The sequence below is a fragment of the Musca autumnalis genome, unplaced genomic scaffold, assembly GCF_047663935.1.
Source record: "Musca autumnalis isolate F117 unplaced genomic scaffold, ASM4766393v1 scaffold_3, whole genome shotgun sequence".
Lineage (NCBI taxonomy): Eukaryota > Metazoa > Arthropoda > Insecta > Diptera > Muscidae > Musca > Musca autumnalis.
The window spans coordinates 215,375,805-215,393,537 of NW_027411866.1; the positions used below are offsets into that span (position 1 = coordinate 215,375,805).

Genomic DNA, 17,733 nt, shown 5'->3' on the forward strand with positions numbered 1-17,733 from the left:
CTTCAAAAACCAGTCGTTCTTATTGGCCTAATTTAAAATTGTAAACAAAAATAGTATTTTGTACATATTAGACAATTGACAAGCTTACTCACATGTGTTTCGTGACTCAGCAGTTTTTAACACTGATCGATATAAACTAATAATAAAAATAAATATAGAAATAAAAAAGTAGTGATAAAAATATTTGGGTTTTATTTTCGACACGACACCACGAAAAAGGCCCATAGCCGCTTTGTAGCTTCATTCTGTACAAGTTAGAGAAGTTACAAGCTTACACAGATATACATACATACATTAATCGATTAGTAAATATGCTTCATGACCAAGCATTTTTTAAAACTATTATCAATAAACTTGAATACAATATACTTCTTTCTCTGTGTAATTTTGTAAACAAGTTTAGTTTACATGGCATGGCACTTTAGGCCATAATTCTTATCATTTGTTAAAAAATAAAAATAATAAAAACGATAAAATTTGTGTTAAAAAACAATTAAGTACCTCAATGATGCTGAGATTGAACTTCATTAGTATTCACTTTAGAGAAATTCGATCAGTTGCCATCATCATTTTTCATCAAAATTCATACGTCATTAGCCCCCAAATTTGATTGGTGCGCATTAAATTATTCTTCGGCGATAGTCATCAACGGTGTGGTGGTTCGTTGCCAGATTAATACAAATAATACCTATCGGAAATTATAGGATAGAAACATCAAATAAAAAAGTCTCTATTTTACCCAAAACTGAATGATATTGATGAATTATAAATCTTGCTTCTTTTCTTTTTTCAGATTTTGTTGAAAATAGGATTAAAAAATGACTTCACCGGAAGAGCGAATATCAACACATGGTAAGTGGAAAAATCAAAATATCGCATAAGAGAGGTACCCCGCCCCCTCTGGAATTCAATAAAATATGTAGCCTGTTTTCAGGGGTCATCTCTGTACATTCCCTGGCAATTTCCGGAAAAACGGTTCAGTAGTTTTTGTAGTTTTTAAAAAAATTCCACGCCTCCTTAAAAGGCTGTGAAAATGATTTAAAAAAATTCTACGCCACCTTAAAAGGCTGTAAAAATTATTTAAAAAAATTCCACGCCACCTTAAAAGGCTGTGAAAATTATTTAAAAAAATTCCACGCCTCCTTGAAAGGTTGTGAAAATTATTTAAAAATATTTCACGCCTCCTTAAAAGGCTGTGAAAATTATTTAAAAAATTCAACGCTTCCTTAAAAGGCTGCGAAAATTATTTAAAAATCCCACGCCTCCTCAAAAGGCTGTGAAAATCATTTAAAAAAAATTCCACGCCTCCTTAAAAGGCTGTGAAAATTGTTTAAAACAATTCCACGCCTACTTAAAAGGTTGTGAAAATTATTAAAAAAAAATGTCACGCCTCCTTAAAAGGCTGTGAAAATTGTTTAAAACAATTCCACGCCTACTTAAAAGGTTGTGAAAATTATTAAAAAAAAATGTCACGCCTCCTTAAAAGGCTGTGAAAATTATTTAAAAAAATTCCACGCCTCCTTAAAAGGCTGTCAAAATGATTTAAAAAAAATTCCACGCCTCCTTAAAAGGCTGTAAAAATTATTTAAAAAATTCCACGCCTCCTTAAAAGGCTGTGAAAATTATTTAAAAAAATTCCACGCCTCCTTAAAAGGCTGTGAAAATTATTTAAAAAAGTTCCACGCCTACTTAAAAGGCTGTGAAAATTATTTAAAAAAATGCCACGCCTCCTTAAAAGGCTGTGAAAATTATTTAAAAAAATTCCACGCCTCCTTAAAAGGCTGTGAAAATTATTTAAAAAAATTCCACGCCTCCTTAAAAGGCTGTGAAAATTATTTAAAAAATTCCACGCCTCCTTAAAAGGCTGTGAAAATTATTTAAAAAAATTTCACGCCTCCTTAAAAGGCTGTGAAAATTATTTAAAAAAATTCCACGCCTCCTTAAAAGGCTGTGAAAATTATTTAAAAAAATTCCACGCCTCCTTAAAAAGCTGTGAAAATTATTTAAAAAATTCCACGCCTCCTTAAAAGGCTGTGAAAATTATTTAAAAAATTCCACGCCTCCTTAAAAAGCTGTGAAAATTATTTAAAAAATTCCACGCCTCCTTAAAAGGCTGTGAAAATTATTTAAAAAATTCCACGCCTCCTTAAAAGGCTATGAAAATTATTTAAAAAAATTTCACGCCTCCTTAAAAGGCTGTGAAAATTATTTAAAAAATTCCACACCTCCTTAAAAGGCTGTGAAAATTATTTAAAAAAATTTCACGCCTCCTTAAAAGGCTGTGAAAATTATTTAATAAATTCCACGCCTCCTTAAAAGGCTGTGAAAATTATTTAAAAAAATTCCACGCCTCCTTAAAAGGCTGTGAAAATAATTTAAAAAAATTCCACGCATACTTAAAAGGCTGTGAAAATTATTTAAAAAAATTCCACGCATACTTAAAAGGCTGTGAAAATTATTTAAAAAAATTCCACGCCAACTAAAAAGGCTGTGGAAATTATTTAAAAAAATTCCACGCCTACTTAAAAAGCTGTGAAAATTATTAAAACAAATTTCACGCCTCCTTAAAAGGCTGTGAAAATTATTTAAAAAAATTCCACGCATACTTAAAAGGCTGTGAAAATTATTTAAAAAAATTCCACGCATACTTAAAAGGCTGTGAAAATTATTTAAAAAATTCCACGCCTCTTTAAAAGGCTCTGAAAATTATTTAAAAAAATTTCACGCCTCCTTAAAAGGCTGTGAAAATTATTTAAAAAATTCCACACCTCCTTAAAAGGCTGTGAAAATTATTTAAAAAAATTCCACGCCTCCTTAAAAGGCTGTGAAAATTATTTAAAAAAATTCCACGCCTCCTTAAAAGGCTGTGAAAATTATTTAAAAAATTCCACGCCTCCTTAAAAGGCTGTGAAAATTATTTAAAAAAATGTCACGCCTCCTTAAAAGGCTGTGAAAATTATTTAAAAAAATTCCACGCCTCCTTAAAAGGCTGTGAAAATTATTTAAAAAAATTCCACGCCTCCTTAAAAAGCTGTGAAAATTATTTAAAAAATTCCACGCCTCCTTAAAAGGCTGTGAAAATTATTTAAAAAATTCCACGCCTCCTTAAAAAGCTGTGAAAATTATTTAAAAAATTCCACGCCTCCTTAAAAGGCTGTGAAAATTATTTAAAAAATTCCACGCCTCCTTAAAAGGCTATGAAAATTATTTAAAAAAATTTCACGCCTCCTTAAAAGGCTGTGAAAATTATTTAAAAAATTCCACACCTCCTTAAAAGGCTGTGAAAATTATTTAAAAAAATTTCACGCCTCCTTAAAAGGCTGTGAAAATTATTTAATAAATTCCACGCCTCCTTAAAAGGCTGTGAAAATTATTTAAAAAAATTCCACGCCTCCTTAAAAGGCTGTGAAAATAATTTAAAAAAATTCCACGCATACTTAAAAGGCTGTGAAAATTATTTAAAAAAATTCCACGCCAACTAAAAAGGCTGTGGAAATTATTTAAAAAAATTCCACGCCTACTTAAAAAGCTGTGAAAATTATTAAAACAAATTTCACGCCTCCTTAAAAGGCTGTGAAAATTATTTAAAAAAATTCCACGCATACTTAAAAGGCTGTGAAAATTATTTAAAAAAATTCCACGCATACTTAAAAGGCTGTGAAAATTATTTAAAAAATTCCACGCCTCTTTAAAAGGCTCTGAAAATTATTTAAAAAAATTTCACGCCTCCTTAAAAGGCTGTGAAAATTATTTAAAAAATTCCACACCTCCTTAAAAGGCTGTGAAAATTATTTAAAAAAATTCCACGCCTCCTTAAAAGGCTGTGAAAATTATTTAAAAAAATTCCACGCCTCCTTAAAAGGCTGTGAAAATTATTTAAAAAATTCCACGCCTCCTTAAAAGGCTGTGAAAATTATTTAAAAAAATTTCACGCCTCCTTAAAAGGCTGTGAAAATTATTTAAAAAAATTCCACGCCTCCTTAAAAGGCTGTGAAAATTATTTAAAAAAATTCCACGCCTCCTTAAAAAGCTGTGAAAATTATTTAAAAAATTCCACGCCTCCTTAAAAGGCTGTGAAAATTATTTAAAAAATTCCACGCCTCCTTAAAAAGCTGTGAAAATTATTTAAAAAATTCCACGCCTCCTTAAAAGGCTGTGAAAATTATTTAAAAAATTCCACGCCTCCTTAAAAGGCTATGAAAATTATTTAAAAAAATTTCACGCCTCCTTAAAAGGCTGTGAAAATTATTTAAAAAATTCCACACCTCCTTAAAAGGCTGTGAAAATTATTTAAAAAAATTTCACGCCTCCTTAAAAGGCTGTGAAAATTATTTAAAAAATTCCACGCCTCCTTAAAAGGCTGTGAAAATTATTTAAAAAAATTCCACGCCTCCTTAAAAGGCTGTGAAAATAATTTAAAAAAATTCCACGCATACTTAAAAGGCTGTGAAAATTATTTAAAAAAATTCCACGCATACTTAAAAGGCTGTGAAAATTATTTAAAAAAATTCCACGCCAACTAAAAAGGCTGTGGAAATTATTTAAAAAAATTCCACGCCTACTTAAAAAGCTGTGAAAATTATTAAAACAAATTTCACGCCTCCTTAAAAGGCTGTGAAAATTATTTAAAAAAATTCCACGCCTCCTAAAAGGGCTGTGAAAATTATTTAAAAAAATTCCACGCCTCCGAAAAGGGCTGTGAAAATTATTTTAAAAAATTCCACTCCTCTTAAAAGGCTGTGAAAATTATTTAAAAAAATTCCACGCAACCTTAAAAGGCTGCGAAAATTATTTAAAAAAATTCCACGCCTCCTTAAAAGGCTGTGAAAATTATTTAAAAAATTCCACGCCTATTTAAAAGGCTGTGAAAATTATTTAAAAAATTCCACGCCTCCTTAAAAGGCTGTGAAAATTATTTAAAAAAAATGCCACGCCTCTTTAAAAGGCTGCGAAAATTATTTAAAAAAATGCCACGCCTCCTTAAACGGCTGTGAAAATGATTTAAAAAAATTCCACGCCTCCTTAAAAGGCTGTGAAAATTATTTAAAAAATTCCACGCCTCCTTAAAAGACTGGAAAATTATTTTAAAAAATTGCACGCTTCCTTAAAAGGCTGTGAAGATTATTTAAAAAAAAATCCAAGCCTCCTTAAAAGGCTGTGAAAATTATTTAAAAAAAAAATCCAAGCCTCCTTAAAAGGCTGTAAAAATTATTTAAAAAAAAAATCCAAGCCTCCTTAAAAGGCTGTAAAAATTATTTAAAAAAATTCCACGCCACCTTATAAGGCTGTGAAAATTATTTTAAAAAATTCCACGCCTCCTTAAAAGGCTGTGAAAATTATTTTAAAAAATTCCACGCCTCCTTAAAAGGCTGTGAAAATTATTTAAAAAAATTCCACGCCTTCTTAAAAGGCTGTGAAAATTATTTAAAAAAATTCCACTCTCCTCAACAAGGTCTGAAGATTATTTTAAAAAATTCCACGCCTTCTTAAAAGGCTGTGAAAATTATTTAAAAAAATTCCACGCCTCCTTGAAAGGCTGTGAAAATTATTTAAAAAAATTCCACGCCTCCTTAAAAGGCTGTGAAAATTATTTAAAAAAATTCCACGCCTCCATAAAAGGCTGTGAAAATTATTTAAAAAAATTCCACGCCTCCTTAAAGGCTGTGAAAATTATTTAAAAAGATTCCACGCCTCCTTAAAAGGCTGTGAAAATTATTTAAAAAATGTCCACGCCTCCTTAAAAGGCTGTGAAAATTATTTAAAAAATGTCCACGCCTCCTTAAAAGGCTGTAAAAATTATTTAAAAGTATTTCACGCCTCCTTAAAAGGCTGTGAAAATTATTTTAAAAAATTCCACGCCTCCTTAAAAAGCTGTGAAAATTATTTAAAAAATTCCACGCCTCCTTAAAAAAAAGTGAAAATTATTTAAAAAAATTCCACGCCTCCTTAAAAGGCTTTGAAAATTATTTAAAAAAATTCCACGCCTCCTTAAAAGGCTTTGAAAATTATTTTAAAAAATTCCACGCCTCCTTAAAAGGCTGTGAAAATTATTAAAAAAAAATTCCACGCCTCCTTAAAAGGCTGTGAAAATTATTTAAAAAAATTCCACGCCTCCTTAAAAGGCTGTGAAAAGTGATTTAAAAAAAATCCACGCCTCTTTAAGAGGCTGTGAAAATTATTTAAACAAATTCCACGCCTCCTTAAAAGGCTGTGAAAATTATTTAAAAAAAAAATTCCACGTCTCCTTATAGGCTGTGAAAATTAAAATTAAAAGGCTGTGAAAATTATTTTAAAAAATTCCATGCCTCCTTAAAAGGCTGTGAAAATTATTTTAAAAAATTTCACGCCGCCTTAAAAGTCTGTGAAAATTATTTAAAAAAATTCCACGCCTCCTTAAAAGGCTGTGAAAATTATTTAAAAAATTCCACGCCTCCTTAAAAAGCTGTGAAAATTATTTAAAAAAATTCCACGCCTCCTTAAAAGGCTGTTAAAATTATTTTAAAAAACTCCACGCCTCCTTAAAAGGCTGTGCAAATTATTTAAAAAAATTCTACGGCTCCTTTAAAGGCTGTGAAATTTATTCAAAAAATTCCACGCCTACTTAAAAGACTGTAAAAATTATTTTAAAAATTCCACGCCTACTTAAAAGACTGTAAAAATTATTTTAAAAATTCCACGCGTCCTTAAAAGGCTGTGAAAATGATTTAAAAAAATTCCACGCCTACTTAAAAGGCTGTGAAAATTATTTAAAAAATTCCAAGCCTCCTTAAAAGGCTGTGAAAATTATTTAAAAAAATACCACGCCTCCTTAAAAGGCTGTGAAAATTATTTAAAAAATTCCACGCCTCCTTAAAAGGCTGTGAAAATTATTTAAAAAATTCCACGCCTCTATTTCTGTTTTATATTTTAATATTTAATATTTTTTATTTAATATTTTTATATTTGTATAATATATTTTGTATATTTTATCATTAAGCTTCTTCTCCCATTCTTTTGTTGGTATACATTTTCATGTATAACAGATATTATTTATAAATTTGGAATTTCCATATTCAATAAAAAATAATATACGCCTCATACATACATAGATACATTGTATTTATTTGTATATACAGTGAAACCTCTCACAAACAATTGTTATTTTCGTCAACCGCTTCGAACAACTCTGGTGGAACGAAGCCCCTATAGTCATAGGTTTGACTGTCTAATTACTATAATATTATTATACAATAACATAATACATACTTAGGTATGTACAACTGTATATATTTGAGTATTTGTCTAAAGGATAAAATTTCCATTAAAAACAACATCAACAAACAAAAGAGGAAAAGTCAGTGTTACAAGCAGCAGCAACAACCAACCATCCTTCCTTTTCACATTCCCTCCATCCACCTATACAGCCAACCACCCAACATTTGCCTGCTTCGTTTTTATTGATTTTTCCTTTTAAATCTATTTTTAGACTATTACTTTTGCCTTCAGAGCAGAGCAGAGAAAAACAAACACTTGAAAAAGCCATGAAAAATAATACCAAACGACTACTACACCAAGAAGGAAGCAAGCACGAGGCATGCTAAGCTTTTTGCCACGAAGGAATATAACGCACACACATACCGATACACTTACATTTACACATACACAAACTTGTTCTTGAAATACAATTTATTTGCCGAGAGTGGTCTGGTGCGCTGTTTGTTGTGTTTCCTTTCGTATAAAAGTTTTCCTTTTTCTAACAACAAGAACAAAAACAAACATACACTCGTGTTTCCAAGACTTTGTTGCGTCCACAGAGCGTTTGTGCGGTGTGTGTGTGTCTGTGTCCTGTTGTTTTCTTTTCCTTTGTACTTAGTTACAGACAGGGTTGCCTTATTTTAAAGTTTCTTTTCTTAGGTCAGTTGCGGGATTCTTTCGTTCGGTGAAATGAAAAACATTTTCTTTGCAGGCTTGGGCCAAAGGATATGAGAGCGACTGTGTGAGTCCATACCATCTCAGATAATTGGGCTAAACAAATCGCACCGTTACCAACTAAAACGGCTGGTGGATGTGATAGCTATCGAAAGGAATGACTCCCCAAATAGCTAAATATACGTACACCTCTTTCCTGTAACGCTCCCATTTTTTTCTTCTCATTGTTGTAGGTTAAGGTAATTTTAATATTGGAGGTGGGTGGGTGGTGGAAGGGTGACTGACTTAAGCAACGATATTTGGTTATTGGGTTTGTGGACTGTCTCTCTGTTGTTTTTGTTGCCGTTGTTTGGGTCAAAAAGTTAGGCATTATTGCAAAAATAAAAAACAACAACGCAATATCACATTTAAACACGCTCAATCCTATACACACATACCCACACCCCCTACATAATACTTAATAATTGCGCGGCGTCTTTCAGCCTGATAAACAACAAGGAAACAAACATCAAAAAGGAAGATGACGAGAATGAAAGAAAGCAAACAAATACAAACAAAATTTCAATGTTAGGTTAATGTTACAACCACGGCTACAATGGCGTTGTACTCTACTACTATTATATACTACAAAGTTGCCGCTGTTGTTGTTCTTGTTGTTAGCATGTATACACATTTCTATATATAAACTTCTTAGTATACCAAAACAATGTGCGTTTGTTTGTGGACTTTCTTTTGTCCTTCAGAATTTTGTTGTATTTTTTTGATATGGTCCTTCCTTCCACTTCTTCTTTTTTCTTAGAACTCAAAACAACGGAAAATTTGTTGGAAATGTAATATTTTGTGTTTCTTCGATAATGTTATTTTTCCGTTAAGGGTTGCCATGTAAAAATAATAGAAACGTGGATTTTTAAAGAATATTTTTTTTGAGGGACCTTCGGACACATAAACGTGGATTTTTTAAAAAAAATATATTTTCTGAGAGGCGTGAATTAAAAAAAAAATATTTTTTGAGGGACTTGGAATTTTTACCTTATTCATATTTACTTACTTACTTAGTTGGCCCATTACAGAACATTTTTTCCATAGACCGAACTAAGAAAAGATCTCCATTCCTCTCAGTTTTTCGCTTGACTGTTTGGAATACCGCGCCTTTTCATTTCTTCATCCACTTGTATGCTCCATCGAAGCTTAGGCCTGCCGATTTTGAGTGCACCGCCATGTGGCATGTATTCATACGCCTTTTTAGCGGGTTCATCATCACTCATTCTCATGATATGGCCTAGCCAACGCAATCGTTGCATCTGGATACGTTTAACTATATTCATGTCTTTGAATAGATGATATAGCTCGTGGTTCATACGACGTCGATATTCACCGTCAACACAAATCGGCCCGTAGATCTTTCGAAGAATTTTCCTCTCAAACACACCAAGCACTGCCTTATCTGCTTGCGCAAGTACCCATGCTTCGGAGCCATACATTAGCACGGGCAGTATCAGCGTTTTGTAGAGTGTTATTTTTGTTTGACGAGATGTGGCTTTGTTTTTAAATTGCTTACTTAAACCATAGTAGCATAGGCCAATACAATTCTTCTTCTTATTTCACAACTGATGTTGTTTGTTGCGTTTATGACAGTGCCGAGGTAGACGAAGTCTTTAACTACCTCAAAATTGTAGGTATCAACTTCCAAAGTTGGTCCGAGCTCTATGGACGCTTTGCGCGTCGACACCATCAATTTGGTCTTTTCGCCGTTTACCGCCAGACCCACTTTTGCTGATTCTGCTTCGACCTTCCTAACGACATCAGTTACTTCCTTTACTGATCGCCCCATGATGTCTTTGACATCAGCATAAGTAAGTAACATGTGGCTATTGGTGCAAATTGTGCCATTTCTTTTGACATTTGCATCTCGTATTACCTTTTCCAGCAAAATGTTGAATAGGTCACACGAAAGACTGACTCCTTGTCTGAAACCTCTTTTGGTACAAAATACATACTTCGGAGAGGTTCTTTCCAATTTCAACTGAGGACCTAGTATCAGTTAAAGTCATCTTACAAAGCCGGATGAGCTTTGCGGGGATACCAAATTCAGACATTGCATGGAATACCTTTGATCGGAGGGGACTGTCGAATGCTGATTTATAATCGACAAAAAGGTGAAATGTGTCGATCTGCATCTCTTGGGTCTTCTCTAGGATTTGCCGCAGGGTAAATATCTGGTCAATGGTGGACTTTCCAGGTCTAAAGCCACATTGGTATGGTCCAATTATTTCGTTGACCATTGGCTTTAGTCGTTCGCACAATATCCCTGACACTATCTTATAGGCAATAGGGAGAAGACGTATGCCCCTATAGTTGGAGCATACAGTCTTATCTCCTTTCTTGTGGACGGGACATAGGATGCTCAGGTTCCAATCGTCGGGTACTCGTTCTTCCTGCCAGATGGTGCTAACTAGCTGATGCATACACCTTATCAGCGCGTCGCCTTCGGTTTTAAACAGCGCGGCTGGTAAGCCATCGGCTCCTGCTGCCTTATTATTATTTAGTCGGTTTATTGCCGTTTTTACCTCATCTTGGCCGGGCGGTTTACATTCTATACCATCTTCTGGGATTGGATCTGTGGTATCATCGTCTTCGCCACTATTGGATACCAGCAGATTGGAGAAATGTTCCTTCCATATCCTGAGCACGCTATCTGTATCTGTTACCAGATTACCTTGCTGGTCTCTACAGGAGGATGTGCCTGTACCAAAGCCCTCTGTTTGATGTTTTACTCTTTGGTAGAATTTTCGGACTTCATTCTGGCTCGTGTACATCTCGATTTTTTCACACTCCCGCTTTTCCATTTCTCTCTTTTTCTTGCGGAAAAGACGTTTCTCTTCTCTCCTTTTCTCCCGATATCTCTCTCGTGCGCTACGCGCTGCTACTGATTGTAAAGTAGCTCTATATGCCGCATTTTTTTCTTCGGTAGCAGCACGACACTCCTGGTCATACCATGAATTCCTTTGTGGAGGTCTCTGGTATCCAAGTATGGATTTTGCGGCTGTTTGCATGGAGTGGGCAATACTTTGCCATTGTGTTGTTATGTTATCGGGACAAGGAGTGCTCGCGTTAAGCAATTGGGCTAGTTGAGTGGAATATGCTGTGGCTATCTGTTGTGTTTGCAGCCTATCGATGTCCAACTTCCGCGTTGTGTCTGTTCGTGCTTTATTTGCGACGTTTAGACGGGTACGTACCTTTGCTGCAACAAGGTAGTGGTCCGAATCAATGTTTGCACCTCGGAACGATCGTACATCCAACACGCTGGATGAATGTCTTCCATCTATCACAACATGATCAATTTGATTACTTGTTCTTTGATCTGGAGACAGCCAGGTGCCCTTATGAATATAGAGATGATTAAATCTGGTACTGCTAACTACCATGTTTTTTGCAGCTGCAAAGTCTATCAGCCTCATACCATTGTCAGATGTCTCACTGTGGAGACCGAATTTCCCGACTGTTGGGCCAAAGATATTCTCCTTTCCAATTTTGGCATTAAAATCGCAGATCATGGTGATGTTGAAGAATTTAGCTTTTATTCGAATTGCAGCAAGTCTTTCATTCACTGGGGTGAAGCTGGATAACAGATGTTTTAGTCTCCGACTAACTACGAATCCACAACCAAACTCATGCTTTGTGTCATGGCAGCTATAATACAGTGTGACAGCTTTAGGTGTTGTTGTGACGCCTTTCCCATTCCATTTCCTGTATGGCAGTAATATGTACTTTTCAAGTACGTCTGCCAATGCGAAGACTGCACCTTCTCTGTAAAGAGTGCGAACATTCCAGGTGCAGATTCGCAGATCATGGTCCTTAAAACGTTTGCGGGTTTCGTCAACTTTAGAGGGGTTTGTTTTTCTCTTCTTTCGTTTTTTCATAGTAGGCTGTTTTTTCTAGGGGAGGGTTACTAACCCGACGCCCAAACCCAAGTTTTTAACGTTCTTATCGGTGAACGCGCGGCACATGTTAGCTCACTACCTTTAACGGATGTTAAAGGCAGTTCCCCAGGTGACACCACGGGGAGGTCAGTGTCCACTTGAGATGAAAGAGGGACCAAGATAAATCCTGGGCTTTGCCATGTTAAAACCGGTCAGGACCGTTCCTTGGTATCTTCCATCCCCTACGTCACTTATTCATACCCAGCAAAATTTATTTGAAGTTGTTCTATGTGAAGTACTGATTGAATACCTTTTTAGAAGCAGTCCATGCAGAGTCATGAAAAATGCATTCCGTTCTTCACATTTTGACAATGTCCGATTTGAATCCATTTCATAAATTTTTCACATTTTAGCAATATTTACATTTATAACTTTTTGCAAATAAAATTCTTAAGAACACAAGAAACAATTTATTTCATGAAATTTTAATTACTCAGCAAAATGTTTGTATCCAAAAAGATAATCATGGGTGCAAGAAATATCAGACTTCATCTTTGTTTGTAGCCAAAAAAGTAGTTGAATCATGAGTGAAAGTGGCTATGGCTTTTTACGTGAAAGAAGTCATGATTTTGCAGCTAGAATGCAATCAATTTTAGATGACTCTATGCAAGAAGCATTTTAGGATGTTTTTGGGTATTTTTGAGTAATAAAAGCAAACTTTTTTAGAAAAAAGTATCTGGTTTTGTACTCAGTCGCTTTTTATAATGATTTATTTGAGATATTCCATTGTTTTATATTCATTATATTTCAATTTCATGAAGACGATCGAAATATTAACAAACTACCTTTTTTAAACAAAAATGTTCTACAAAAACATGAGTTTGGTAATAATTTGAACGAATTTTTATTCGAGTCGTAATATTAATTAAAAGTTACCACAACTTTTTTAAATATTTTTTTCCAAATGGCCCTGAGGTCTCAAATCAGTGAAAAATCCTCGCTTATCCTCGCTTGCGAATCAATTTTTAAATGAATCGAAAAATCAATTCAAAATACATGCCATGGAATGTATATTTATTCACTACAAAGAACTAATATGCAAGCTGTTATTAAGAAGCAAATTAGACAGTATCCTCACTGCACCATGCCCTTGTAAAAATCATGACTTCTTTCAAGTAAAAATATGTAGTCCGAAATCACTTGCGCTCATGATTCAACTACTTCTTTGGCTACAAAAATTTTGCTGGGTGTTTACATTAGGCAATTTTCCTTGCGGCAATTGCCAGTTTGTTGGTGAGAGAGGGTGTTGAGAGGCAAAGTGTTACCATATGCCTCACGTCTCTCCATCAAACTGACAAGTGCTGCAAGGAAAACTGCGTAATAAAAATATGGGCGTACATACATGGATTTAAAAAAAATTTTTGAGGGTCTTTTATTTTTAAAAAATATTTTTTAAGGACGTTGATTTTAAAAGAAATATTTTTTGAGAGACATGGATTTAAAAAAAATAATTTTTTTTAAAGGAACGAGGATTTTTAAAAAAATATCTTTTGAGGACGTTGATTTAAAAAAAATATTTTTTGAGGGACGTTGATTTTTAAAAAAAAATATTTTTTGAGGGACTTGGTTTTATAGCAAATAATTAATTTTTAAAAGACATTTTGTGAGGGACGTGGATTTAAAAAAAACTTGTGAGACGTGGATTTTTAAAAAATAATTTTTTTGTGACGTGGATTTTTAAAAAATTATTTTTTAGGATATGGATTTTTAAAAAATATTTTTTTTGGGACGTGGATTTTAAAAAAAAATTTTTTTTGGGACGTGTATTTTTAAAAAACAATTTTTTTGGGACGTGGATTTTTAAAAAACAATTTTTTGGGACGTGGATTTTTAAAAAATTATTTGTTTGGGCCGTGGATTTTTAAAAAATAATTTTTTTGGGACGTGGGTTTTAAAAAAAAAATTTTTTTGGGACGTGGATTTTTAAAAAACAATTTTTTGGGACGTGGATTTTTAAAAAAATATTTTTTTGGAACGTGGATTTTTATTAAGAAATATTTTTTGAGGGACGTAGATTAAAAAAAAAAACTTTCTGAAGAACGTGGATTGACAAACAAAAAATTTAGACGTGGAGTTTTATTTATATTGAAGGACGTGGATTTAAAAAAAATATTTTTTAATAAGGGACCTGCTGTTTTGAGTTTTTTTTTTTTGGTTTATTTGACTTATTTTAAAGAAGTTATAAGAAGTCATATGCATATTATCATATGATGAATTGAATCATTACCCTGGTTTATAAACCTTCTTCTTTTATGCTTGTCCAGCAAGTTTTGTTAGCATAGTTTACACGTGTTAACAAAAAATTGATTCATAACAAAAGTAACTAGAAAAAACAAATATTTTTCCATTAGCTCGGAAATCAAACACATACACACACACAAAAGACAAACTTTCGTTTATTGTAAAATTATAAAAAAAATAAAACTAACAATAACATAACAAATCATCAAAATATTTAACCTTCACTTCTATTAGAGACACGTGTAGCCTTCTTCTGCTGCTTCTGCACACACGATCCGATCATCGCCAGTTGTGGTTTATTTACGAAAACAACTATTTAATTATGTACATATGTTTTTCGTTTTTTATAATATTTTGACGCAAAAATTAAAAAAAAAAATAAAATTCATAATAATAACAATAATCAGTGTGGTGTCTGTAAGGTTTATTAACCCCAAATAAAAGAGGTGGGCCAGCTTGGTTGGCTTGCTTTCTAGCAGACAAAATATGTTAACACCTGGAACAGTTTCGTTTTTATTTAATTTAATTGCTTTCGTAAATAAAATTAATTATCAATTTTATGCAGACATTGATAGGAAGAGGAGGTGGAGGAAACTGGTTTTTTATGAAATGGTACCAATGCATCATCATGGCCAAAAATTTCGATAAACAATGGACAAAATAGTTTTATGTTGATGGCAAACTGAATCATTAATAACAACGCGATGCTATTTGGATTCATTGATGTGGCGAAACCAGTAACGAATAAAGGGACCTTATGTAAAACATAAATAATTCCATTCATTCATAAAAAAGCTACAGATTTTTTTCATTAAAAAAGGGTCTGTGAAAATTATTTTAAAAAATTCCACGCCTCCTTAAAAGGCGTTGGAAATTATTTTAAAAAATTCCACGCCTCCTTAAAAGGCGTTGGAAATTATTTTAAAAAATTCCACGCCTCCTTAAAAGGCGTTGGAAATTATTTTAAAAAATTCCACGCCTCCTTAAAAGGCGTTGGAAATTATTTTAAAAAATTCCACGCCTCCTTAAAAGGCGTTGGAAATTATTTTAAAAAATTCCACGCCTCCTTAAAAGGCGTTGGAAATTATTTTAAAAAATTCCACGCCTCCTTAAAAGGCGTTGGAAATTATTTTAAAAAATTCCACGCCTCCTTAAAAGGCGTTGGAAATTATTTTAAAAAATTCCACGCCTCCTTAAAAGGCGTTGGAAATTATTTTAAAAAATTCCACGCCTCCTTAAAAGGCGTTGGAAATTATTTTAAAAAATTCCACGCCTCCTTAAAAGGCGTTGGAAATTATTTTAAAAAATTCCACGCCTCCTTAAAAGGCGTTGGAAATTATTTTAAAAAATTCCACGCCTTCTTAAAAGGCGTTGGAAATTATTTTAAAAAATTCCACGCCTTCTTAAAAGGCGTTGGAAATTATTTTAAAAAATTCCACGCCTCCTTAAAAGGCTTTGGAAATTATTTTAAAAAATTCCACGCCTCCTTAAAAGGCTTTGGAAATTATTTTAAAAAATTCCACGCCTCCTTAAAAGGCGTTGGAAATTATTTTAAAAAATTCCACGCCTCCTTAAAAGGCGTTGGAAATTATTTTAAAAAATTCCACGCCTTCTTAAAAGGCGTTGGAAATTATTTTAAAAAATTCCACGCCTCCTTAAAAGGCGTTGGAAATTATTTTAAAAAATTCCACGCCTCCTTAAAAGGCGTTGGAAATTATTTTAAAAAATTCCACGCCTCCTTAAAAGGCGTTGGAAATTATTTAAAAAAATTCCACGCCTCCTTAAAAGGCGTTGGAAATTATTTAAAAAAATTCCACGCCTCCTTAAAAGGCGTTGGAAATTATTTTAAAAAATTCCACGCCTCCTTAAAAGGCGTTGGAAATTATTTTAAAAAATTCCACGCCTCCTTAAAAGGCGTTGGAAATTATTTTAAAAAATTCCACGCCTCCTTAAAAGGAGTTGGAAATTATTTTAAAAAATTCCACGCCTCCTTAAAAGGCGTTGGAAATTATTTAAAAAAATTCCACGCCTCCTTAAAAGGCGTTGGAAATTATTTAAAAAAATTCCACGCCTCCTTAAAAGGCTTTGGAAATTATTTTAAAAAATTCCACGCCTCCTTAAAAGGCGTTGGAAATTATTTAAAAAAATTCCACGCCTCCTTAAAAGGCGTTGGAAATTATTTTAAAAAATTCCACGCCTCCTTAAAGGCGTTGGAAATTATTTTAAAAAATTCCACGCCTCCTTAAAAGGCGTTGGAAATTATTTTAAAAAATTCCACGCCTCCTTAAAAGGCGTTGGAAATTATTTTAAAAAATTCCACGCCTCCTTAAAAGGCGTTGGAAATTATTTTAAAAAATTCCACGCCTCCTTAAAGGCGTTGGAAATTATTTTAAAAAATTCCACGCCTCCTTAAAAGGCGTTGGAAATTATTTTAAAAAATTCCACGCCTCCTTAAAAGGCGTTGGAAATTATTTTAAAAAATTCCACGCCTCCTTAAAAGGCGTTGGAAATTATTTTAAAAAATTCCACGCCTCCTTAAAAGGCGTTGGAAATTATTTTAAAAAAAATTAATACTTTATCGATACACCCTAATACTCCACAAAACAGATTTCATTGTAATGATAAAACGCTAAATTACTCATAAATAATCAAACTGTAAATTATTGTTTATTTTTGTGTATTTTACAAAATATAATTGTAGATAAGAACAAAAAACCGCTGCAGCGTATCGTTGTAAAAACAACAAAAATAATAACTGAGCAGCAAACCACAAACAATATATAACTTTTAATAACTGGCGGATATTTTTAGAACACTCATTACTATCAAAGCAGTTGATATTTTTTTTTTAATTTTATGGGGTGTGGTGTTAAAAATAATTTTCAATGGAGTAGACAAAAATAGAAAAAAAGGCGGGATATGTAATTTGTGGTTTTAGAATAGAATGATTGAAGAACAAAAGATCTGCATGTCTTTTGTTCAATTTTTATTCTTGCACACCCACAATAAAATATAATAAAAAATCAATTTTTTATATTTTTGCTGAACACGCAATGTTGCAGTGAAATGAAAGTGAATTATAAAATAAAAAACAAATAATGACAACATTTATAATTTAAAATATGTACGTGTTATGTTCCATTATGACTATTTAATTTGAACCACAAATAAATCTCTAACCACTTAATTTTTTTTTTTTGTTTAAAAATAAAAACACACAAATGTCAGCCGTAATAATGATATTGCAATTGATAACATCAATCTGGATTTATTTTCGATATTTTTAAATTTAGTTTTGAAGGTCGACACTTTGCCATTTGCCATTGGTCAAGATTACAACCAACGTTCAATGACCACCACAGCCAACACCCCACCATCACCGCCGCCACCACCACTGATGTCATTGAAAAGCTTGACAAAATTACTACGACTTATCATCAACATCATGAGTAACTCAGAATTTATAAAAAAATATTTTTATTTTAAGAGCTCTTCAAAGAACTTTATTAGATAATTTTATATTTATTTAATGATGTGGTTAAGGCAATAAAATTAAATTTTGTTAAGTTTTTATGGTGGTTAAACACATTAAGAACACATTCTA

At 32.8% G+C, this 17,733-nt stretch overlaps 1 protein-coding gene across 9 annotated transcripts in view; it reads left to right on the plus strand.

Moving 5' to 3' along the window:
- HDAC4 (histone deacetylase 4) overlaps positions 1–17,733 on the plus strand; it is a 176,818-nt gene that overhangs the window by 33,436 nt on the left and 125,649 nt on the right. For all 9 annotated transcript variants that reach the window (XM_073976676.1, XM_073976672.1, XM_073976671.1 and 6 more), the window contains one exon: positions 794–852. In XM_073976676.1, coding sequence (XP_073832777.1) covers positions 819–852 — 34 coding nt within the window. In that variant the 5' untranslated portion in view covers positions 794–818. The remainder of the gene's footprint in view (positions 1–793; positions 853–17,733) is intronic.